Source organism: Megalobrama amblycephala, linkage group LG7, assembly GCF_018812025.1.
Source record: "Megalobrama amblycephala isolate DHTTF-2021 linkage group LG7, ASM1881202v1, whole genome shotgun sequence".
In the NCBI taxonomy this organism is placed as follows: domain Eukaryota; kingdom Metazoa; phylum Chordata; class Actinopteri; order Cypriniformes; family Xenocyprididae; genus Megalobrama; species Megalobrama amblycephala.
The window spans coordinates 4,160,929-4,186,777 of NC_063050.1; the positions used below are offsets into that span (position 1 = coordinate 4,160,929).

The 25,849-nt window shown below is 39.5% G+C and overlaps 3 protein-coding genes and 1 long non-coding RNA gene across 4 annotated transcripts in view; 1 reads left to right on the plus strand and 3 right to left on the minus strand.

The window, feature by feature from the left end:
- The window catches only part of LOC125271096 (adhesion G protein-coupled receptor E1-like), a 29,765-nt gene extending 22,912 nt beyond the window's left edge, over positions 1–6,853 (minus strand). The window contains exon 1 of the mRNA XM_048195057.1: positions 6,572–6,853. Within this exon, the coding sequence (XP_048051014.1) occupies positions 6,572–6,599 (28 nt within the window). The 5' untranslated portion in view covers positions 6,600–6,853. The remainder of the gene's footprint in view (positions 1–6,571) is intronic.
- A 132-nt stretch (positions 6,854–6,985) lies between these two features.
- On the minus strand, positions 6,986–11,061 carry LOC125271121 (zinc finger protein OZF). Its single transcript, XM_048195100.1, has 4 exons — positions 10,913–11,061; positions 10,096–10,263; positions 8,979–9,306; positions 6,986–8,743 (listed from the first exon to the last, which is right to left on the minus strand). Exons 1-4 carry the CDS (start codon positions 11,018–11,020, stop codon positions 7,734–7,736), a joined length of 1,614 nt encoding a protein of 537 aa, XP_048051057.1. The 5' UTR covers positions 11,021–11,061; the 3' UTR covers positions 6,986–7,733.
- Positions 11,062–13,324: 2,263 nt separating this feature from the next.
- Positions 13,325–18,257, plus strand: LOC125271122 (zinc finger protein OZF-like). Its single transcript, XM_048195101.1, has 4 exons — positions 13,325–13,478; positions 14,236–14,403; positions 14,592–15,000; positions 16,649–18,257. Exons 2-4 carry the CDS (start codon positions 14,236–14,238, stop codon positions 17,680–17,682), a joined length of 1,611 nt encoding a protein of 536 aa, XP_048051058.1. The 5' UTR covers positions 13,325–13,478; the 3' UTR covers positions 17,683–18,257.
- Positions 18,258–23,454: 5,197 nt separating this feature from the next.
- On the minus strand, positions 23,455–25,374 carry LOC125271187. Its single transcript, XR_007185528.1, has 4 exons — positions 25,100–25,374; positions 24,465–24,535; positions 24,255–24,339; positions 23,455–23,986 (listed from the first exon to the last, which is right to left on the minus strand). It is a non-coding gene; the product is annotated as an uncharacterized LOC125271187 (long non-coding RNA).
- Between the last annotated feature and the right edge of the window lie 475 nt (positions 25,375–25,849).

Consider the following 25,849-nt stretch of genomic DNA (forward strand, 5'->3'; position numbering starts at 1 on the left):
CTGCAACATAACCAGAGTTCACCAGAGAACTGAATGCAGACGGCGGTAGCCCAGGATGGCCTGTAAGGCTACACCCTATTGCATATCAAGGTGGAGCAAACACCAAGACATAACAGCTGCAAGTGCCCACGAGACAGCCCGTCCAACACAAACCAACGAGCAGTGCACTCGGTGAAGTACCTTTCTACTCTTTAAGCAAGAGGAGTACAGCATACGCCATCATGGGCTAAGGAAAGGCCCCATGGGCCTATAATCCCAGCCGGCACGTGGCATCAGCTCGTGGCAGTGTTATCAGGGTTCAGGCTTAACAGAACGACTACACAGGAGGTCATAGTCAACCTGAGACCCGGCCAGCCGGCGAAACCATCCCTTTTGCTGTCGAAGGTCAGCACGCTCCACAGGATGCCTTTACGGCCTACCTGTCACACGCGACATCAGTCAGCGGCCACTAAAGTTCTAGGAGCAAAAATAGAACCCGTTAATAGACAGGGAAAATATTTTAGCTCGACTAGAGCTAAAGGGAATAAACGCACAAAATACTCAGTAAAAAAACATCTTTTACTCTCAGTGAGAAGAGTACCAAGCTAAACTCCGACATGCTAGCAAAGGAAGGCCTGAAAGCGGCCTGTAACCTTAAAGCGCACGGCGATAGCTAGTGCATTTACCCAATCATGGAATGATGCCCGTACATGACTGGGCCAACAGGAAGCTATAAGAGAGGCCTGGAGGGGCCTGCTACTTAAAGAACCATGTGGCACTAGCCCGTGGTCATGACAGAGCCCTAGCTACAAGGAAGGGCCAGTATAACCTAAAATGACAAATTTAAGGGAACTAGCTACACAACCTGAGCCCAGGCATACACATTCCAGCAGGCAATGTTAATCATGCTAAACAGCGTGAGCGTAACGAGCATTGTAAACCAGCAACGCTGTATCCAAACAAGCTGCATACAGAGAGGCTAAAAACAAATAGCCAACAATCAAACAGCAATGAACCCCAGACGCTGTGGTGCAAACGACCGGGAGAAGTCGGGTAAACAAAATTCCCAACACTCATCCTGAGTGTGCGATCCAACAGGTGATGCACTCAGTGAAACACAAACCCAAACCGGGGAGTACAACAACAACAACACCGTATTCATATATAGAGGCCGGATAAAGCCTGCTATCATAGAGAACAGGTGTAACCTGTGGCAGCACAAGCACGCTCACATAACACGCCTGCATAAACATATGAAGGGGGAATATGGGCAAAAAACGGCCAGCAACTTCCTCAGAAGGAGGCCAGAACTAGGAGCTATACAACCACAGGGGGATAGTCATGACAGGGGGATGTAAACAAACATACACCTAACCTAGTTCTAGCCTAGCCGCTAGCTAAGGACTGTATGTAGACCACGCTACACTCTGGCTACACGTTCCCAAACACACAGAGAAAGCAGCGCGAGCGACAGCATTAGGTGGACGAAAAACCGGCCAACACATAACTGACAATAGCAAAAGCTAGTTCTAGCTATACACAGTATCAGCCGAGAAACTACACCAACGCTAAACAACAAAGCGGCCATAAAGGGCCTGCCTGTAACAGTCAGCCTAACATACAGTTATTTGCCCAAATAACCCCTTAAAAAACATGAACAGATGACAACTATATGCACGGGAAGCTATACAGGAAAAGCAAGGTCTACATTGACAAAGAAAAATGGACCTGGCTTACCTCCTGCGGCTCGTAGAACGCAGATTCCTCCCCGATTCGTCACACGGAGGGGAAAAACCAAAGTCCCATAAGCCCAAAAGCACTTTCACTATCAAGCCAGACGGCGGGCCGTCAGGAATATATTCATCATAGGCCCACAACATCAGCCCGACTGTAAAGCCCGCAGCATATAGATGTCACAAACGCTACCGGGAGGCGAAGGAAGAGCGAGGGCGAGAAAAACCCTCGCGAGAGCGGAGATCGATTACAGGCGCTGCTGGCGCCGCTCCTCGATCACCTCCCTCAGATCTTGCTTCTTCCTTCTAGCATCTCGCCGTCTCTGAGACTTACTCCGAGAAGGAGGAGGCGCACACTTTCCCTCCGGGCCTGCCTCTGAGCCTCGGCTCGAGACGGCCCGGGATCTCCCGGCTGTCTGAGCCCAGAGCTGGATCTGAGCAGGATGCAAGATCTAAACGCCGCGGAGCGCGGCTTCGTCTCCCTGATCAAGATCCGTAAGCAGATCAGCCTGGTACGCCAGAAGCACCGTCATAGTGTGCAACGCCGCACCAGCCTGACGTGCAGCGGCGTAAGCCCTGCCATTCAAACGTGACGTCACATTCAACGCTTTGGATGGCAGGGCCCTCGCCGGAGTTGCTGGGCCACGGGTAGAGAGAAAAACGATCGTCTAACCTGCTGCGAGCGGGTTCCCTCCTCACGCGCTCCCAGGGCAGCTGTAGTCTGCTCGAGGCGCGTTCCATAACCTCCAGCAACTCCGAAAAACGCCGCACAGGGAGGCCGAGCGGGAGCCGCGGGCTCGCCCGCTTCTCCCACCTCGGCCATTTTCTGCTCTCCGGGGCTTTGGACCAAGAGAGCACTCGCTCCTGGGTCCGAGGATGTTAAAGATAAAACATCGTCGTCATCCGCCAGAAGCGCGTCCTTGTCAGTCGCTTCAGCTTGAGAAAGATTGCCACTCCTCTCAAATTCTTCAGCGAGCTCCACCTGCGAGCCCCATGATTTCAATCGCCGCTGAGCCTCAGCACAAGCGGGGCCGGAACCACCAGGCAGCGGTGGTGGCACCTCTCCCCTCGAGAAGAGGGCCAAACGAGAACGGTTACACAGGCAGCACCCTTTTAGCACAGGCAGCACCCTTTTAGCACAGGCAGCACCCTTTTAGCACCTTCCCTTTATCACAATTAGCACAGGCAGCACCCTCGAGTACTGACCGTGCGTGCTCCTCGCCCAGACAGAAAACGCACAAGTTGTGTGTGTCCTCCGGTGTCAGAAACCTGGGACAAGGATCAGCACACTTCCTGAACGATTTAGCAGAAAATTTTCTTTTGGCAGAGTGAAAAAGGCACGAGCAAAAGCAGTCGCGAAAAGACAAAAGGATGTTGGCTGTTTCCCCAGGCGCTCCCTTTATACGTCACGGTTCGCGCCGTTTGACGTGATAGGCTGTCGCCGGCCAATAGGATTGGAGTGTGGTGATTTTTGGCATTTCGAGCACGGGTCACGGAGGACGTTCCCCTAGCGCAGTCAGCGCAGAGTAGAAGTTCCCTTTTGAAAGGTAACTAATAGACTGAAGCTTTCATTTGTTCCTCCTTCGATAAAATTGCTGAATTCTACCAAGAACAATGCACATATAGCACTTTTTATACTTTACATATCTTGTATTTTATACCTATATACTGTTGTGTTTTAATGTATGTTCTTTTTTTTTTTTTAATTGTCATGTTATTGTATGGTGAGAGTAACACTGTAGCACTTTGCCCAAGACAAATTTCCCTTCAGTGACAAATAAAGTTTATCCGATTCTATGGCAATATCAGCTGCTTTGTTTAAAAAAAAAAAAAACAACAACAAAAAAAGACGTACATTATGCTGAAAACCTGAATGATGACAACACAGAATAATGTACAAACACTAGACTAGTGATCATCAAATCGTTAGCCTCATAGCATAATTGCCTAAGTCATTCATTTTCAAATGATACTTAGGCAATTATGCTATGAGGCTAACGAAATCCTTTTAACGGTTTATTATACAGACTTTGTGTTTAAAAGTCTTACACCTTTTTTTTCTCCACAAAACCTTTGCTCTCTAGAAACCATGTCAGTTTGGGTTGAAATTATTTGAAGTTCAACATTATAAACACTGAATACCAACATATAAAATAAAATTAAGGACAGGCCTATGCATCAGAAAAATCGGAAATGTAAGACAATAAACAACAGAATATAACAGATTGTAAATCCGACTGAATGTTGTGGAAAAACATACAAAAATCACCTTTTCCTTCATTCATTGCTTTTGATGTACGCGCTATCATTTTCTACCACAATTTAAAATTTAACGGCCATTTAACGCTTCAATGATTACTTTTAGATGAAAGGTTAAATATAGATTAATTGATACGATAATTAGATTAATCGGAGACGCAGAAGATGATGTAAAATGGTAATGAGTCATTCTACGAAACGGCTGCCATTTCCACTTTGCACTTTTCAAAATTTTCATTAAGAGCAAACTTTTTTTTAAACAAACATACAACTTAAAAGATATGTTAATCCTCCAAAAAACACATTTTCCCACCTCAGGCACAAAATCTTTAATAACATTATCCTTTTTATTTAGACAAGCCATTCTTGTACCACCCCGTTACGGACAAAATGTATGCCATTGGAGTAGTAAAAGAAGAAATAGATTTTTAAAATCTAATGTTTTCCTAATAGTAAAATGTCCCTTTTTTGGAAACCATCAATAGAAAGTCTGTAATTTATTTTTAATTTTTTATTCTTAGATTTTTAATCTTGAAATATGAATTTGACCTTTCAATGGCCTCATTGTTTGTACTGAAATAATTAATTCACTGAAAAAATACAAATAAAGTTAAATTGATCTGATTAGTCCACACAACAAGAACATAATTCAACATTAATTTATGTACTATTTCATTTTCTTTCCATAAACTTTTAACAAAATGACCCTGTGACGGGGTGGTAAATGTGACGGGGTGGTAAATGATGTGACGGGGTGGTATGGACAAAGTGTATCTCTATATGATCTGCTGGTTTTAAAATTTAAAAACTGGGGGAGGGAGACATTCAAATTGAGTAAAAAGTGTGTGAGTGATATAGTGAGTGAGTGAATGAGTGAATTAATGAACCAAACAGTGTTGCCAAGTCTGCGTTTTTCCCGCAAAATTGGGCTAGGCTACTTTTACACTGTTGCAGTGGGTTGTTTTTCATGTCCACGGGTTGAAGTGAGCCCAAAAAACATGCTATTTAGCCCTTGGAATGCACATTTTACCACAGGAACCTTGCCAAAAAGAAAACGTTTTACCCCCAAGAATGTGATTTTTATCGAGGGACATTTTGGGATGAAATTTACCACCCCGTCACATACAATCCGTCACAAAAACGTGACGGGGTGGTAAATTTCATCACAAAATGTCCGCAAATCTCCCATGTGGTCAAGTTTCTCACCTAGCATACATGCATTCAATCTGAAATTTAATTTTCTTTGTATTAATAATGTGAAAAAATGAATAAAAAACAGTTTTCTCTATCTATTTTGCGTGACGGGGTGGTAAGTTTAAGCTTGACGGGCTCTGCCTAACATGAAAAAGCAACAAATAAACAATGTAAAAAAAATTTACAAAGTTGCCTTCTTTTGTTCTTGGTGGCTATAAGGCTCAAATTATGTCACTTAGGCTTTGTGATGTCATTTAAAGGAACAGAGCATTATTTATAGATAAACAAGTTAGTGTGACGGGGTGGTAAGTCAAACTGAGGGACACGCACAAATCATAAAATATTTACCAAAAAAATAAGGTTTATTGTGAATAAATATATCTTGTGTAAACAGGGACACACATATAATCCTGAAAATAGTATATGTTTGAAAAAAATATATGACTTATTTGGTGATATTTTAGATGCAAATGTCATGTTGGTTAACACGGACATGTGAAATTGGCTGTATAATAATGAAAATTAATTAAAAATAGTATGCTAATCTTCAAAAAAAGCATTTTATCATATATCATGTTAAAAAGAACACTTGAATTAATGACCTTAAGCTTTGGAAACAGACTTTGGGACATGTTTTGTGCCTTATGCATCTGATCAAACGTTGCGGACCCAAATGGCACCCGTTTCGTAGAATGACTCTAATACTGCTGAATATTGCATCTTTGTAAAATTGCCGCTTAATTTATAACGGCTTAGTTGAGATTTTCTTTAGTACTCTGACAAAATATTTTCTCTCTTTTACACCTGAGGACAGAAAAGTGTTGATCTTTGAACGCATAAACATACACGATCATATTGTTGGCATGCTTCTAAATTGCTTTTTACTGCACAGCCTTTAAAAGGCAGAAAGAAAACTTCATGTTCAAAATTAAATAATTGACGACAGCGCTAATATGTGAGGGACGCTCCTCCACGCCATGATAAAGATAGTCCCTATAACAGAACTTAAAGTGGGCAGAGGATTTGACAATCGACATGAAGAAAGCTTTAAAACATGGGAAATAGTAGGTGTTCCAGTCAGTCGCCTACATGTGCTGGATTTGTGTGGGTAGTAAACTTATTCAAAAAAATCATACGTACACTATTTCATCACAACCATTTCCTCATTAATCGTTATCAGATCTTTATCCACTTACTTTTAGGGTCGTTTTTGGTGGACAACAAAGAGGGATTTTCTGGCTCTTTGGTTTCAGAATTCACGGAAATCGTCGAGGTTAAATGTGCTTTAATTGTTTACTATTTTCTTACCGTCTCTGACACATTTATTCCCAACAGTTGTCCGGCGACTACTAATCACGTCATAAGTATATTCACCATACGTGAACAAAGTAAAACAATTCACTCACCCAAAAGAAGTACCCATTTTGGTTCCATGTTAGAAACACCGTAAATAGCTTAAGTTTTCAAGGCTCGTGATATATAATATTGCCAAAGAAAATCAGTTTCCAGCCGACTCTTACTTCACGCCCCGAATGTCTTTAGCTATTTCAATGGTATCTCTAGATCTCCTGTCATTTGATCCTCTCACTATTAGTTCCAAGGAAGCCCAAAAACGTATTCAGAATCAAATCTCCACTACGTTGCTTTTGCATTCCTCCTCGTGTCAAGACTAGCTCTCCTATCATAGCTCTTCTGACGGTACTACCAGTATGGGATATACTCCAACCACAAGGTGTCCCTCCTTTCCAAATAGAAATTATTAATCTTGAACTGATTTAAGAATGAGAATAGTTATACAAATGAACAACATGACATTTAAATGATTGAAATATTGTACAACCCTTTTATTTTGTATGTTTAAATGATTGAAATATTGTACATCCCTTTTATTTTGTATGTCTGGTCCTCCTGATTAATTGTAAATGAAATTATCACATAATTGCTGTCTTTAAATGAAAATCCAACCTCCTCTCTCTGTGAATATATATATCCATAATTATGTTATTAACAGACTCAAACTTGCTCAATTTTGCTATAGAAAAATGGGTAAAATTTACAATCTGGTAAATAAAAAATAATAAAATACCTGGGTCAAGGTCTAGGTGAAGCTCAAGTATGCTGTAGCTAAATTAATTTATAATCAGAGCTGTCAAAGTTTAATGCATTAATGTTTATCACATTTACCAATGATTTCTCTTTTTTTTTCACAATTTCCTTAATAGTGCATATCCAGAATGTCTAACACACCTGCAGAAAGCTATTTATTAGCAGTCCTGTTCATCTCAATGGTAACAGTGTATGTTACCATGGCCAAACATCTGCAATAATATTATAAAATCATTTGGGATTTAAATTTTGAATAGGTACTTTTTGCCCACAGAATGGTGTAGTTACAGCACCTTCCAGCAGGGACTAACTGTAAATCACATCATTGCAATTGTCCTGCTCTGTCAATTCATCCCTACTCATGATTGACATAAAACCTCAATGTGACTCTGCCACCTACTGGCAGCAGGAGCTCAATGTACATTTTTAAGATCAGCTGAGGGATTGAACTGTGAAAAGACACTATGATGTTTCTGGAGCAGTTTGTTCTTTAGCGTGTTTGTTCTGGTGGGCCTGAAAACCCCCTAAATAAGCGAATCTCTCGCCACAGATGGAGCAGCGGTAAGGTTTCTCTCCTGTATGAACTCGCTCATGGATCTTCAGCACATCTGTTCGAGCAAACGTCTTGTCACAATGTGAGCACTTGAATGGTCTTTCCCCTGTATGAATCCTCTGGTGCTTCAGTAAGTTGGTGTTTTGACGGAAACTCTTCCCACAAACGCTGCAGTGATACGGTCTTTCTCCGGTGTGAACTCTCTGATGGACTCTGAAATGAGCCGGATCAGAAAAGCTCTTCCCGCAGTGAAAGCACAGGTACGGTCTCTCTCCGGAGTGCATTCTCTCGTGCCGTTTCAGCTGAGATATCTGACGGAAACGTTTGTCACAGTGCGAGCATCGATGCATTTTTTCAGAGTGTATTTTTTGGTGAGATATTAGACAAATCGGCTGCTTAAAGGTTTTCCCACACTCGCTGCACTGATACGGCCTCTCGCTGGCGTGCGAACGCATGTGTGTCTTGAAATGGGAGCCATCTCTGAATCTTTTCTCGCAGTGAGGGCACTTGTACGGCTTCTCGCCCGTGTGGATTCGCTTGTGAACAATAAGAGATTGTTTCGTGCTGAAGTTCTTGTCGCACTCGCTGCAGTGGAAGGGCTTCTCGCCAGTGTGCGTCTTCATGTGAATCTTCAGATTGCCAGAAGTGAAAGCAACCTTCCCGCACTGTTCGCAGCGAAACTCCTTCTTCACACTGTGCTCTTTTGAATGACGTTTCCTCTCTTCTAAGGTAGGAAAGCTGATGTTGCATCTCTTGCAAGTGAAGTCTTTCTTTTCTGTGTGTTTTCTCTCATGTCTCGCTAAATGTCCTTGTCTTCTGAATGTTTTTCCACAGGTAACGCAGGAAAAACTCTTTGCTGTTGGCTGATCTTTTGATGTTGAGGCTGTTTCTTCGTCAGAAGATAAACCGCCGTTTTCATCTGAAAGGAACAAAATAATATATGTATTGACATGCATGTCCCCAAGTTACAAACACATGAAGATAACGTTTTTCTGTAAAAAAAATCACCCACCCAACTGAACATACATGTGGACCTGCACCCTAAGACAATTTTGCAATGAATTATGATGGAGAACATCTACAACTTTAATTTGTAAGCCATGTAAAAACATTTATTGATAAGGTAGATGTTAAAGGAAGAAACATACACATACCTGAGGGAATAAAGTCATCATCATCATCATCATCATCACAATGATCATCATTATCACTGTTGCCATGATCATCGCTCTGTACTTTCTCTTTCTCTGCAGTGGTTTCTTCTCTTGTCTCCTTTGAATTCCTGCAGTCCACCAGTTTGATGGAGCACACCTTCAGCGGCTTCTGCTGTTCTCCAGCGTTACAGTCAGACTCTGTGGAGGTTTGATCAGCTGATCCATGACTGTCACACACGCTCTCCTGAGCGTCAGTATAACAGAGTAAACTGAGGCTGAGATCTGATTCCTGAGTGGATCTCTGATCTCTGACGCTCCAGACTGAATCCTGAGAGTGCAAAACACAAATCTGTCACTGCGCTTATAAATCAACTAATGGTGCGTTCACACTTGGCATGTTTGGTTCGATTAAAACGAACCCTGGTGTGATTTCTCTGTTAGTGCGGTTCATTTGAACATATGTGAACGCTGCCATCCGAACCCTGGTGCGCACCAAACTGAAAAGTTTGGGTTTCGGTCCGCTTCCAAACGAACTCTGGTGCAGTTTGAATGATATATGAACGCAACACGGACCAAAGACATGCTAACAAACCAAAAACAGGAGTATGAGACCCTAAAATAGAAAGAATCCTCACGCATGTCGGTTTTTCTTGTCATAGTCGTGAGTTTGCCCATCATAGGCATCAGATGCGCGTCTCCAGCAGATCATTTGTGTGTGACGGAGGGATTCCCGCCACTGTTTTGTCTTCTTTACACATTTTATAAGCTCTTCACGAGTTCCCAGCTGGCCAAAATACCATCACATGCAGGCTAAGCACACAACAAGGGCATTTACCTCAGCACACAGCATTGTTTTGGATGTTCGGTAATCCAACCAATCAGGTTGTGAATGTATCCCTATGCCTTTTGGTTCGGTATCTTCTGGTTCTGTGATAAAATTGCCAATCTGAACGCTAATCGGACCAGGACTAAACGTGTTTTTTTTCTTTTTCTTTTTTGGTCTGGACCAGATTAACCAAACGAACCTGACTACAAGTGTGAACGCACCCTAAAAGACAAATTTTCACTGGACAAACAAACAGTGATTGAGCTGAAGGATGAAATGATCCGCTCAAACCTCTCTGTTGGGATTGTCTCCTCTTTCTCTCAGCTTTGCCTCCAGTGACGCCACCTCTTTCTTCAGCTGACAGATTTCACTGATGAAATCCTCAATATCCAGCATGGACAGATCAGTTCCTACTGATTTACAGCAGATCACATCCATCTGCGCTTTCATGCTCAACATCTGAACACAAACACATCATCATCATTATTACAAAATGCATTCACAATAGACTGACAATGATCAAACTCAAAATTGTTGAATGAGAGCAGAACTGACCTATATGACTTTTGATTTCAGAGAATATGCAAAAAGGTTACGCGTTTAAGCGCGTTTATGTTTAGTTTTATTTTTGAGCCAGCGTTGAGCATTAATATTTTTAGATATCGTACTATAATACATAATCACACGTACGTCTGCAAGATGTCTGTTAAAGATCACTTCATCTAGAAAGAATCTGCTGTTTGCAAACATGTGATTTTTAGAGTTTTACATACATTCTAAATCATAAACATCTTAAAAACGTCTTCTAAACATCTATTTGACATCTGAGAGGAAACGTCCTATAGATGTATTTCAGATGCGCAAAATACGTCTTCCAAATGTAAACACGCACATCAGATAGATGTCTCTCGAGATGTATCATTATTCTGTCGTCACTACAAAACTCATTTAGCGTTCGATAAAAACAACGCGATAAAGCGAGAAAAAAATCTTAATTTACGGACATCAGAACCTTACATAAAATGAACCATTTCATAAACAGATAAATAAACCCAAGTAAACGTACATTTATATGTAATAAATGGTGTAAAACATATTTAATACGCACCGGCTGAATGTTCAAACTGTAAGCTCTTCTTTCTTTCGTTCTGGTGTGTTTTACTGGCGGACTGAAGAGCGTCAGAGCGCCTCCTACTGCGCTGGAGTGCGAGTTCATACATGAATGAATGTAAATACATCCTAGTTTGATGTCGTACTGGTAAAAACACTGAAGAAAGAAGGTTGGAGTGCTGAGGAGTGTTTTAGTAAATTTATGTGTTTTCTAAAGATGTTTACATGCTCGTTGATTTTCTGCCTTATAGTGTTTTAATGACTTTGAATAGAACTTCATCTCGCTGCTTATGAAAATTAGCCATGGCTTACAGTAACCGTTCAGCTATGTTATTTAATAGGCTAAGACCACAGTAGCCACAAATTTTCCATTTTTGTACTACAGTGTCTAATTTCTATCATATGCATGCTAAAGGTGGTATATAGTGTTCCTGTTCAACGCTGCAATGATGCAAAACATTTTATATCTTAAATAATTTTTCTCTTTATTTTTAGAAATTAAAGTCAATTAAAGTCAAATCTAATTTAACCTGTCATTATTCACAATGGAGAGAAACCTTTCCTGTGTTCCTCCTGCGGGAAGAGCTTTTCCAATACAAGTTCTTTCAGAGTTCATCAGAGGCTCCACACAGGAAAAGACCGTATCACTGCAGCGTTTGTGGGAAGAGTTACACACATGGCTGTAACTTGGTGATGCATCAGAGATCACATACAGGAGAAAGACCGTACAAGTGCTTATATTGTGGTAAGACATTTGTTGGATCACATATCTTGAAGGTCCATGAGCGACAGCATACAGGAGAGAAACCTTACCGCTGCCCAATCTGCGGCAAGAAATTCGCTCACTTAGCAGGTTTGCAGACCCACCGCACAAATCACGCTGAAGAAAAACAAACTGCTCTGAAATCACCATAGTGTTTTTTCCACAGCTCAATCTGGAAAAAAAGACTCATCCTGAAACTGTAGATGAGCTCTTTCTGCCAGTAGGCGGCAGTGTCGCATTAAGTTTTCATGTGGCTTAGAAGTAGCGATGGATAAAGTCAATGCTGTGATTGCAGAGCAGGACAAAGATTTGATCTTGAGGTTGATAACTTGTACTATTAAATATAATATAGTGTCGCATGACATTGTTAAACGTGATTTATGTGCTTAAAGGGTTAGTTCACCCAAAAATTAAAATTCTGTCATTTATTACTCACCCTCATGTCGTTCCACACCCGTAAGACCTTCATTCATCTTCAGAACATAAATTAAGATATTTTTGATGAAATCCGATGACTCAGTGAGGCCTGCATAACCAGCAATGACAATGTACTAAAAACATATTTAAATCAGTTCATGTGAGTACAGTGGTTCAATATTAATATTATAAAGCGACGAGAATATTTTTGGTGCACCAAAAAAACAAAATAACTACTTATTTAGTGACGACCAATTTCAAAACACTGCTTCAGGAAGCTTCGGAGCATAAATCAATCAGTGTGTCGAATCAGCTGTTCGGAGCGCCAAAGTCACGTGATTTCAGCAGTTTGGCGGTTTTACACGCGATCCGAATCATGATTCGACACAAAAGATTCATAACGCTCCGAATCTTCCTGAAGCAGTGTTTTGAAATAGGCCATCACTATATAAGTCGTTATTTTGGGTTTTTTTGGCGCACCAAAAATATTCTCATCGATTTATAATATTAATAATGAACCACTGTACTCACATGAACTGATTTAAATATGTTTTTAGTACATTAATGGATCTTGAGAGAGAAAATGTCATTGCTGTCTATGGAGGCCTCATGGACCCATTGGATTTCAACAAAAATATCTTAATTTGAGTTCTTGTGGAACGGCATGAGGGTGAGTAATAAATGATATTATTTTCATTTTTGGGTGAACTAACCCTTTAAGGATGCATGAAAGAGTAAAATGTGAGACATCCTTTGTTTTTATTGTTGGGTGTTTTCTTTGGGGTGAGTTTCAGAGCCTTTCCTTTCACAGAATGTAATATAACCTAATAAATCTTCTGGATAGAAAAAAAAATGTGTTGTTTTTTTGTGGCAAACTTATCTTAACAGGTCTGATATAGTTTTAAAATATACTTTTATAGTGTATTTAGCTTATTGATCTCATGTGAACACACAAAACTCAGCCACAGCTTCTTTTAGCAGTACTTTACTGAAAAACAACAACAACAAAAACGATGGTTTGAGGGAAATTACCGTTATTGCCCTCAGTAAAACACAACATGGTAACAACTTAGCATGACAAATCAATTACAAAAATATAGGAGCTAAAAATTTAATTTTCATCGCCTTCATAATTGTAATGAATTTATACGAATAAAAAAACGAATTAAAAGAATAAAAAGATACGTAATACGTAAAAATTCAAACAGTTCGGACATAGTACGGTATTTTTGAATGAGTAAAAGACGGCGAAGGTTTGGCGTAATACAACACGTGACCAGCGGGTGTGGTTACGTGAACCTGTAGGAGGCGCTCTGACGCTCTTCTTCATTCGGCGGTAAAACCACTGAAGAAAGGACGAATCCTCTGTGATCCTGAGGCTGAGGTAATGTGTTTTTAACGGTTTATGTGATTGTTGATTTTCTGTCTGTAGTGTATTGAGTGTAAATTAAGCGTTTCACCGCTGTTTATCCCTAAAACACTGAATTAACAATGATTTTAGTACAGCTGAAGTAAACACATTTACCATTGTTTAGAACAGCAACCGCGTTTTAACTGTGATATTTGTAGTAAAACCATAATTAACACGTTGTTTATTTATTAATGCTGGACACTTAAAGGACGACTACAAAAATCACAATTTAATTTATTAAATCTGAGTTTATTAATAATCTTGTCAGATCTTATAATAAACAAACGTGCCTAAATATGAAATTAGCATTTCTTACTATTCTTAGATAGTGAAGTAATTTATTTTATGTCTTTATGCTCTCTTTTTGAGTTTGATGAATCCAATAAACGCATCTTTAGAAGGAGCTTCTTCTCTTAATCCATCAGACTATAATCATGCCTTCACTTAATAAATATATTGCAGTCTGTGGAGCTGACCTGATTTATATTTCACTGCTGGTTGTATTCTGTATATAACACATCTTGAATATTTTAGTAATCAGGATGACATTAAAGAAACTAAACGCGTCTAAGCACATTAATATTTCTCAATATTCTCAGAAATGACAATAATTTTCTTCATTCTGTGTAGTTATGCTCTGGTTCATAATTGTAAACAATCATTTTGAGTTTGATAAGTGTCAGTCGATTATAAATGCGTCTTTTAGTAATGATGATGTGTTTGTGTTCAGATGTTGAGCATGAAAGCGCAGATGGATGTGATCTGCTGTAAATCAGTAGGAACTGATCTGTCCATGCTGGATATTGAGGATTTCATCAGTGAAATCTGTCAGCTGAAGAAAGAGGTGGCGTCACTGGAGGCAAAGCTGAGAGAAAGAGGAGACAAACCCAACAGAGAGGTTTGAGCGGATCATTTCATCCTTCAGCTCAATCAAACCAAAGTTTTGTTAGCTTCTCACTTCTTCTGCACATCTCAAATTAAACCAGCAGCAAAATATGCTAATCTAATCACCAATATAACCACTAGAGATAACTGCTGAGTAATGAGGCTAATATCAACAGGTTGTTGTTTATTTGTGTTTGTCAGGATCTGGAGAAGGTTTCAGTGTGTGTGACTGACGGGACAGAAGCTCAGGATTCAGTCTGGAGATCCAGAGACACACAGGACTCAGAGCTCAGCCTCACTTTACTGTGTTATACTGACGCTCAGGATCATGGATCCGCTGATCAAACCTCTGACTGTAACGCTGGAGAACAGCAGATGCTGCAGACGCCGCTGAAGATGTGCTCCGTGAAACCGGTGGACTGCAGGAACCTTATAAAAACCACAGCAGAGGAACAACAACAGAGCCAAGAGGAGGAGGAGGAGGATGGGATTGATGATTATAATGAGGAAGAGGATGATGACGGGAATGATGAGGATGATGGTAATGTTGAGGATAATGATGGGAACGTGTATGGGAATGATGATGATGATGAGGACTTCATTCCTTCAGGTATGTTTCTCCCTTTTATGATCTTTTGTTAGGGCAAATGAACAATTGGAGGGGATTTAGTTCCTAAATCAGCAGTTGCAAACATTAGTTACTGTGAACCGACGTGTTGAAAACACTGTATCATGAGCTGCATCACAACTTCACATTTTTCAGCCCTAAAAGTTATAGATAAATGTAACTCGTGCTGGCAGAATGAATCGCCATGTGCAGACTAATTTCGAGCTACAGGCAAAACAAGTGAAAAATGTAAATTTTGGTAAACTTGGAGGTTTTCACAAAAATTAGTTCATTAAGTCTTTGTCTAGTGATTCTAATGCTCCAAATAGCAATTAAACATCTAAAAGTATCTTTATTTGTACATTTTCTGAGAGCCGTACCTTTCCTTTGTCCATGAAGAATGCTGTTTTTCTCTGCTCACTTCTCAACGACAAATTCATGCTGATGTAAACAAAACAATCTTAGCCGTGCTGACCAACAAATCCGAATCGCACGCACACAAAGACACCGTGATCCCAATATACACAGAACTACAGTATTTCAAAGTATTTGTCTTGGCAAGCATTCACGCAAACATTATCTGTTATGTCTTAAGTGAACGTTTGGTTAACTGTTTGGGGGAAAAAATCTGATGTGTAACATTATATTAGATATGTGTGGTACAGTAGGTCTTCCACTTTCACATAGACTTCTACTGATAATTTACTCACCTCCATGTCATCCAAGATGTTCATGTCTTTCTTTCTTCAGTCGAAAAGAAATTAAAGTTTTTGATGAAAACATTCCAGGTTTTTTCTCCTTATAGTGGACTTCAGTGGCCTCCATTGGTTGAAGGTCAAAATTACAGTTTCAGTGCAGCTTCAAAGGGCTTTAAACGATACCAGACGAGGAATAAGGTTCTTATCTAGAGAAACCATCGGCCATTAAATTACTCCTCGTCTGGTATCGTTTAAAGCCCTTTGAAGCTGCACTGAAACTGACATTTTGACCTTCAACCATCTGGAGGCCATTGAAGTCCACTATAAGGAGAATAATCCTGGAATGTTTTCATCAAAAACTTTAATTTCTTTTCGACTGACGAAAGAAAGACATGAACATCTTGGATGACATGGGGCTGAGTAAATTATCAGGAAAAGTTTATTTGAAAGTGGACTAATCCTTTAATCCTTTATAAAGGTGGCCTGTTTCATTAATGTTAATCAAACAATTGTGGAATCATGGAGAAAAAAAAGTTGAATATATAAATTTTTTTTCACTATAGATATGGGTTTGTGCCAAATTTGGTGGTATTATCAGGGATTTTAAGGTGTGTTTGCTGGTGATTTTGTTTTGGAATTTTCAGAAAACTTTTAGTCGATTTTTCTCAACTGACTTTGCTGACTCTATTGACATCAAACAGCTATAGCTCCTTTGGATTCTAACAGATCATACATCATTTTTAAGTTTTTTTTTAATAGGGAATGTTAAAATGTGAAAATAACAATACGTAATTTTTAAAATTTGCTAATTTTGACTCATTTTGCCAGCACGGGTCACAAATAAAGATGGATATTATAACATTTTATATGATGATAAGTGAAAGATTCATTAGATGTCTTTGTGTTCATTTTAAGTTTTAAGTAACATTTTAGAGCCATTTTGTTCTTTTCAGATGAGAATGGCAGTTCAGCTTCTTATGAAGAAACAACCTCAACATCAAAAGATCAGCTGAAGGTCAAGAGTTTTTCCTGCTCCACCTGTGGGAAAACATTGAGTTCACAGGGTTATTTAGCGAGACATGAGAGAACACACACAGAACAGAAAGATTTCAACTGCAAGATGTGCGACATCAGCTTTCCTACCTTAGAAGAGAGGAGACGTCATAGAAAAGAGCACAGAGCGAAGAAGGATTTTCACTGTGAACAGTGCGGGAAGGATTTCTTCACCACTCTTTATACTATGAGAGTTCACATGAAGTCACACACTGGCGAAAAGCCTTTCCACTGCAGCGGATGTGACAAGCATTTCAGCACTAAAGGGAGTCTTGATTCTCATATGAGAACCCACACGGGTGAAAAGCCGTACAAGTGCCCTCACTGCGAGAAGAGCTTCAGCCACAAACCCTCTCTGAATGCCCATGTGCGTGTTCACACCGGAGAGAGGCCGTATCAATGCAGCGAATGTGGGAAAACCTTTAAGGACTCAAGTTCTCTAAGGGCACACCAAATAATACACTCTGAGGAGAAACCATATCAGTGTTCATACTGTGATAAACGATTCCGTCACAAATCTTATTTGATTCGTCATGAGAGGATTCACACTGGAGAGAAACCGTACCTGTGCTCCTACTGCGGGAAGAGCTTTGCTAATCAGGGTCAATACGGGGTCCATCTGAGAGTTCACACTGGAGAAAGACCGTATCACTGCAGCGTTTGTGGGAAGAGTTTCAAGCAAAACATTAAATTAGCCATGCACAAGAGGATTCATACAGGAGAAAGACCGTATAAGTGTTCTCTGTGTGACAAGACTTTCGCTCAGGCATCCGCCCTGAAGACTCATGAGCGAGTTCATACAGGAGAGAAACCTTACCGCTGCTCCATCTGCGGTGAGAGATTCACTTATTTAGGTAGTTTTCAGACCCACCAGAAGAAACACGCTAAAGAACAAACTGCTCCAGAATCATCATCAGTGACCTTTCATCAGTAAAAAAAAAAACTCGCCACAGCTTCTTTTAGCAGTAATACTAACTGTAAAATATGGCAGCACCACATCAGGAGAAGAAACTAACTTCTCCTCACTCGCATTAAAGTTTTAATTCACCCAAAAATGTAAATTCTGTCATTAATTACTCACCCTCATGTCAGTCCACACCCGTAAGACCTTCGTTCATCTTCAAAACACATGTTGAGGTATTTTTGATGAAATCCGAGAGGTATACGACTCGTCCACAGACAGCAATATAATCAACACTTTCAAGGTCCACAAAGGTACAAAAGACGTCGTTAAAACAGTCTCGTGACTGCAGTGGTTCAACCTTAATGTTATGAAGAAACGAGAGCAAAACAAAAATAAAGACTTTATTCAACAATCTCTTCTCTTCTGCATAGATGCAAACTCCTCACCTTACGGTGAGAACTCACATTTTGAGATCAAAATAGATATACAGGTGCATCTCAATAAATTAGAATGTCATGGAAAAGTTAATTTATTTCAGTAATTCAACTCAAATTGTGGAACTTGTGTATTACATAAATTCAATGCACACAGACTGAAATACTTTTTTAATTTGAAATTGAACTAATCCTTTAAGTCCTTGCTTCTTTTAATTGTGATGATTTTGGCTCACATTTAACAAAAACCCACCAATTCACTATCTCAATAAATTAGAATACTTCATAAGATCAATAAAAAAGGATATTTTAAACACAAATGTCAGGCTTCTAAAAAAAGTATGTTCATTTCTATGCACTCAATACTTGGTTGTGCCTCCTTTTGCATGAATTACTGCATCAATGCGGCATGGCATGGAGGCGATCAGCCTGTTGCACTGCTCAGGTGTAATGAAGCCCAGGTTGCTTTGACAGTGGCCTTCAGGTCATCTGCATTGTTGGGTCTGGTGTCTCTCATCTTCCTCTTGACAATACTTCATAGATTCTCTATGAGGTTCAGGTCAGGCGAGTTTGCTGGCCAATCAAGCACAGTAACACCTTGGTCATTGAACCAGCTTTCAGTGTGAGCAAGTGCCAAATCCTGCTGGAAAATGAAATCAGCATCTCCATAAAGATTGTCAGCAGAAGGAAGCTTGAAGTGCTCTAAAATGTTCTGGTAGATGGCTGCGTTGACTGTGGACTTCAGAAAACACAGTGGACCAACACCAGCAGATGACATGGCAGCCCAAATCATCACTGACTGTGGAAACTTCACACTGGACTTCAAGCAACATGGTTTCTGTGCCTCTCCATTCTTCCTCCAGACTCTGGGACCTTGATTTCCAAATGAAATGCAAAACTTGCTCTCATCTGAAAAGAGGACTTTGGACCACTGAGCAACAGTCCAGTTCTTTTTCTTCTTAGCCCAGGTAAGACTCTTTCTGACGTTGTCTTTGGTTCAGAAGTGGCTTGGTCCGTGGACTGTGACAGTTGTAGCCCATCTCCTGAAGACGTCTGTGTGTGGTGGCTCTTGATGCACTGACTCCAACTTCAGTCCACTCCTTTTGAAGCTCTCCTAAGTTCTTAAATCAGCTTTGCCTGACAATGTTCTCAAGCCTGCGGTCATTCCTTTCACTTGTACACCTTTTCCTACCACACTTTTTCCTTCCAGTCAACTTTCCATCAATATGCTTTGGCACAGCCAGCTCTTTCAGCAGTGACCCTCTGTGGCTTACCCTCATTGTAGAGGGTCTTGATGATCGTCTTCTGAACAACTGTCAAGTCAGCAGACTTCCCCATGACTGCTGTTGGGATTACTGACCTAAACCCAGTATTTATACCCTGATAAATTTAAATGAAAAAAAATCCCTTAAAGTAACTACAAATGAGCAAGTAAAGCAAAAAACGTTTAAAAAAAATTCAGCGCACTGCATTCCACCGCCCCGCGCAATGTTTGCATCCCTGCTTCTGTGTGATTCTCATACGCTGTTTACATTCAGCTCTTCCAGGTTCTGCATCAGAATGCTGGCCCCATATTGGCTGAAGCTGATCACATGATCAACATGACGCATGCGTGTGATGCTGACGAAGGAGCCGGCCAATAATGAGTTGCCATTCTGACATAGAACCCACTCTACATCATGAGGAGCTCTGTGTGGAGTCATTCAGGTTCCTGGGTACCACCATCTCTCAGGACCTGAAGTAGGACAGTAACATTAGCTATGTTTCTACTGTCGGGCCAAAGGTGGGTGTGCTAGTGCGTGTCAGGGCTAATTGCGTTTCCACAGACACTTCCAGGACTTGATCAGGCCTCCTCTGGGCTAACAGCCAGTGTTTTTTGGCCCGCCACATACCTTGGTCCAAAGTGGGCCAGCTCGGGCTTGTGGTTAAGAACAAAGGTTTATATGAGTCTGGAGACGGCAGAGCCGTGGATGATTTCGTATACCAGCTAACATGGGCATTAAAGACTTTTAAATTTAATTTTAGCTCAAATCACTTTCAGACAGCAGCGACTGTTTGAAATGACTTCTGTTTGTGATCCGGTGTGGATTCTGATCACCGTATAAGGCAGAAATATGTATACGCAATGCAAAAGACTAAGCGCTAACCATTAAGCCCTGGGTATACGTCATTTTTTTACGTGTACGTGCACAGCCGAATGCACAGCCTTGGAAGGTATACTTCATTTGACTCGTACATGTAGACAGGTTTTCGACACGTGCGCAGTTTTGAGCAATCTCTCGCCACCTTGTGGATAAACTAATTACTGCAAAAAAAAATTATGCACATGTGCGACCTGCGCATACAAGTTCGCATGATACAAAAATCCGGCAGTACGTATGTACTCTTCTGATGACGAAATTGTCCTGCACTTCATTTGTGTCTGTATTATAATTTTTTTCATCCCTGAAATTACAATACCACAGTAAGAAATAAAAACTGTGACTGGCATTTAAAAATATCTCTGTGCAGCTGCCATGTTCTAGCTGTGGAAATAACCAACCAACGCAATTATAGAGAGGTTTTCCCGCTGATGACAACACTGAGGACAGCGCAAAGGGATAGTGCGGGCCTCATCAAAGTCAGTGAACAGGAATTTCATCTCTCATACTGGATAAGAACCTCAAGAGCTGCCCAAACTGATGATTTAATCGTGAATCTAGAATTGTCTTCTCAACAGGATTTAATGTTGCCAGAAGAGCAACATTATAGTGTGGGCACTCACCGAGAGAAACATTATCGACGCATATGCCAATTTTGCCAACAAAAGTAAATGAATATTTACATAGCGTAGTTGTAAATTTATGTCTCAAAATATAAAATGTTTAACTGTATAAAATATAACTGTATTGGGACTGTCACTGCAGAGAGTGCTAAAGCTCCCCAGGTTGTATTTCTGATGGAAATTATGTAGAAATTCTTTTTTTTTTTTTTCTAAATGTGATGTAACCATACTGTCATGTGATTACAAATAAACAGGAAAAAACGTGACTGAGTAATGTGTGTAAATACCACTTTATTTCTGTGACTAAAGTGCAGTCTTGACACATTAATTTGTTATGATAAATGTATCACTTATTATTGTAAAACTGTGGTGAAGCATCAATGCTTGCGTTTAAAATCTTTAAGTAAACATTTAAATTTTTTTGTGGCCAATCAGATGTCAGGGGTGTCCAGTGCCACCCGGACACCCCTAGCTCTGCTACACAAAAGATTCCCAGAAATTACCCAAATAATTTCTACTTAATGTGCAGATCAGTGTCTATAGTTTTCATCAGGTACATTGATCTCATGTGAAAACATGAGTTTTAGTAGTTATTAAAATCTTAAGGTAAAACATGGGCACGAAATGAGCGTTATTTTCCTTAGTTCATGAAGTGACGCAAACAACCATTTGTCACTTGAGGTGTTGTAGGGAGGTTTCTGACGCGTGAGATCCAAACAAAATAAATCGTCCTCCAGATACTGCTTTATCGGATGCCATCACCAATTTACCTCCAGACACGGTCAAAAGATTTTGTGCTTCCCTCTAATTACACACCTGCCCTCTCTTACTCTTTACCTACCTATATACTCATTAAGGCCAACACTCCACCCAGTGGTCAAAAAACAGAATTACAGACATAATGGCTCTTACAGTTCATGTGAACTGAACTGATTCATAAATGCAATAAAACACGACAGTCCAAGTTACACTTGGAAATAAATAATGGTGGAGTAATGGCGGTGTTTTCACATTCAGCTACACCTCTGGAATTCAAGGTCATTTTTGATTGAGAAAAAGACGGAGAAAGTTTGCTGTGAGCAGGTGTTACAGCATCCTGTAGAGGGCGCTCTGACGCTCTTCAGTCCGCCGGTAAAACCACGAAGAAAGCTGCTGCACTGAGACTTGGGCTGCGTCCGAAACCGCCTACTCACTGAGTAGGTACTTAATTTCAATAAGTACTTACTTAACGAGCCTAAAAGAGTAGGTACTAATCTCGTTGAGTATGAATGTTATCCGGACATCATCCACCATGTTGACGTTATCATGTGACCTACGACGTTATCAAAGCGCAACAACTTAAAAGATATGAGTGACAGGTTTCATTCATATCTGTAAATATCTTGAAATTGATCAAACTTGCTCATTTTGTGGTCTTGTTGAAGAAACAGCTGCCCATTTATTTTGTGAAGTATAACCAAAAAAATTGGGGTTAATTAAATAGGTTTTTTTTTTTTTTTTACACTACTAATGTGACCCACAGATTTATCCTTAAAGATATTTTTTAATGAAAACCCAAAATTGTAATCTCTTGAATATGTTGTTAATTTCTTTTATATATATATATATGCATACAATTTTATCCACAAAAAAAAGTGGCTTAAATCTCATGTTTTCCTTTTTTTGTTGAATTGAACTGTCGTTTAATCCCTTAGGCTTATAATAAAAAAATAATTCAAACAATATATATTTTTGAAGCCTTATGATGAATTATTCAGATATTTAACCTTGTCATTGTTTTTTTTTTTTTTTCTGTGTATATACCCTGATAGCACACGTACATCTCGGAGACGTCTATTTGATGTGTGTGATTACGTCTGGAAGACGTATTATTTAGAGTGTTTGCTCATCTGGAATACGTCTATAGGACGTATCCTGACAGATGTCAAATAGACGTTTAAAAGATGTCTTTAAGATGTTTATGATTTAGAATGTATGTAAAACTGACATCTTAAAGACGTCTATTAGATGTTTGTAAACAGCAGATGCTTTCCAGATGAAGTGATCTTTAACAGACGTCTTGCAGACGTACGTGTGCTATCTGGGTAATCTCATATTATGATGTACATAAACCCACGTTTTTTTTTGTCATTATGATTGTTCATTGTTAGTTCCGCAATAATAATAAAAATAAAAAAAGATATGATAGGTGCACCAACACTTCACAGCACCAGTAACTCGACAACCCTACCTCGTACAGTTTTCCTCAGCATTTGCAATATCGGCACAAAGGAGATGTTGGGCAGCTGCTCATAGATCTCGCCTTTGACTGAACAGCATTGCCAGACTACCTTAACACTTAAATAATAAATGCTGACCAATACTTAAAATGACTTTCTTTTTTTTTTTTACTGAAAATGATGTATTAGTAAAACAAGCAAAATGTAATGTTTTGTCATATGACATAGCTGTGCATGAATACACACTAGACAAATACAGCTGATGTGAATATGTCTCCATTTACAGTCAAGCAATGAATTAATAAAATAAATATATATTTTTTACTGACAACAATAGGAAACATAAATGAGTTATAGAATGAATAAAAGTAACGATCACAATAAATAAATGAAACAAAGCATGAAACAAAGTTTTATTCAAATGTATTGTTCTTACAATCACATATTTCAGCCCTGCTGCCATCTCAACACAGCTGTGCAAATTCTGCAGCTTTATTTTGATGAAGCAGCTGACCACCGTGAACACCTTTGCCTGTCTTTGCTGCTCTTCTCAATGGGGGCATCTTTGACCCAGAGGATGAGGAAGATGATGATGGACCCCTGAACCCCACAACCTTGAAGCAAGAGTGGGAGAATATGTGCGGGACAATCTGGCTGCTGCTGTGTCTGCTGCAAACATTCATGTGCTCTCCATCTAAACAGATTAAAACATTGTACAATTCATTCATGTCAGCATTCTGTTTCTTGCCATATTTCATTCAATATTTTTACAATTACATGACATTTTTTTGTTTCAGCTTTATTATTTTAGTGGTGTAGTGGGCTAAAGGTAAGCAGAATGTTGCTGGTTCGATCTCCGAGAACGTCTTGTCCTTGATCAAGACACTTTACTCCAGGTTACTCCATGGGGATCATCCCTGTAATAAAAGCACTGTTAGTCACTTTTGATAAAAGCATCTGCCAAAGAAAACTAAAACCTGCAAGTAAATATAAATGTTATTTTTGTAAAGCCTTTTTTGTTAGTGTCTTGGGCACAAACACTCAATAAAGCTTATTATTTCTTAAAGTTTACTTTTCAAGGTACTACCATAATATAAATGCATACATACATTTCATACAGTTTCTATTTAGGGACTTAAAGGGTTAGTTCACCCAAACATAAAAATTCAGTCATTATTTACTCACCTTCACGCTGTTCAATCCCAGCTGGTTTCTTTTCCCCACAAATGCCGCCGTCATCTTTCCTTGCAGTTCCTGCTCCACAAAAGCTCTGCAGCAAACATACCGACATCAAGAATGAGAAGTGCTGTAATAACTGTTTGAAATTACAGTCATTAAAATAATCTACAAGTTAATATTTAAATAGATTTGTGTTAATTTCTGTGGTATACTCACTCAAAGCCTTTTACAGCATCATTCCTTCATCAGCCTCTCTCCACCGGATAAACACACGTGATCATCTGTCCCTGTAACATCAGACAAGATTCAAGTTTCCTCTGAGATTTATGTGATCAAATCTACATACATGTTGATGATGTTTTAACTCACTTTTTATCCAATACAATTATTCCTTAATTTACCAACAGTACTAACGGACAAATAAAATAGATAACTTATGTCTAGTTACTTGTACATTTGTTTATTTACATTCATTCATGTACATTTACTTACATTCATGTAAAGTGTTGGCAGTGAATTCTACATAATAACGCCGCACACACTTCACTCAGATGTATATTTCATATTGTGATGTACTTATTATCTGCATTACTTACTGAATATTTTCCTGTCAGTTGTTAAATAAGCATTTAGTAATCGACGTTATGTTGGATATGATTTAGAATTCATGTAAATCCACTTTGGAGACGAACGTGTGGTTATTGAAGCTCCTGTTAGCTGTACACAATAAAACGTGTTTTTACAGCAAAATCACAACTATACTACACTGACTACCGTCTTTAAACCTCTACAGTAGTTCAACAAATGCGATTTTAACACAAGGAACCAAGTTTTAGGTTTTTAATACTCACATTTAAAAACATCCGCGCTGCTTTTCTCCTCCGTGTTCGATTATGACGTATCTTCTCCCGTGGCCTCCTGGGATAGAAGAGTGTCCATCGGATGATCACTTCAGAATCTGGGCGGGAGCAGTAAGCCATCCGGGAACTTCTCGACTACTCTTTTATGATTACTGAGGATTTCGGACATACTACTCATTTCACGTACTATTTTCCCCTACTATATAGTAGGTAAGTAGGCATATACGGACGCACTTTAAGTAGACGCACGTCCGAATCTCGCGAGAATTAGACGTCACTCAGGTAATTCTCGCCTACTATGGATTCGGACATACTTATTCGCTCGCCTACTGCTTTTCCCCTACTATATAGTAGGTAAGTACGCGGTTTCGGATGCAGCCGGTGTGTATTTAAACTGTTTATGTGATTGTAGATTTTCTGTCTTTAGTGTTTTAAAGAGCTTAAATTAAGCGTTTCGTCACTGTTTATCCTTAATATAGAATTAACAGTGATGCTACTGCATAGTTAAACTTGGGTATTATCATTGACTACAGCAGATGTGTTTTAACTGATATTTATTGTAAAACCAGTTAACACTTAATTTTTTTTGTGCTGGATACGCTTAAGTACAAATGACACAATACCATGTTTACTTTCAAACTTGAGTTTATTAAAACAGCAGCTAAATTTACATGTAAAATGTAGTATAATATGGAATTCTTACAATAACAAAACTAAAAAGATGGACCTTATCACATCTTT

Coding starts and splice junctions, on each gene's coding strand:
- LOC125271121 (XM_048195100.1), bottom strand. CDS start 11,020: ATGAACTCGCACTCCAGCGCAGTAGGAGGCGCTCTGACGCTCTTCAGT. Junction 9,307..10,095: donor GAGACAATCCCAACAGAGAG/GTTTGAGCGGAT, acceptor TTGCACTCTCAG/GATTCAGTCTGGAGCGTCAG. Junction 8,744..8,978: donor TGATGACTTTATTCCCTCAG/GTATGTGTATGT, acceptor TGTTCCTTTCAG/ATGAAAACGGCGGTTTATCT.
- LOC125271122 (XM_048195101.1), top strand. CDS start 14,236: ATGTTGAGCATGAAAGCGCAGATGGATGTGATCTGCTGTAAATCAGTA. Junction 14,404..14,591: donor GAGACAAACCCAACAGAGAG/GTTTGAGCGGAT, acceptor TGTGTTTGTCAG/GATCTGGAGAAGGTTTCAGT. Junction 15,001..16,648: donor TGAGGACTTCATTCCTTCAG/GTATGTTTCTCC, acceptor TGTTCTTTTCAG/ATGAGAATGGCAGTTCAGCT.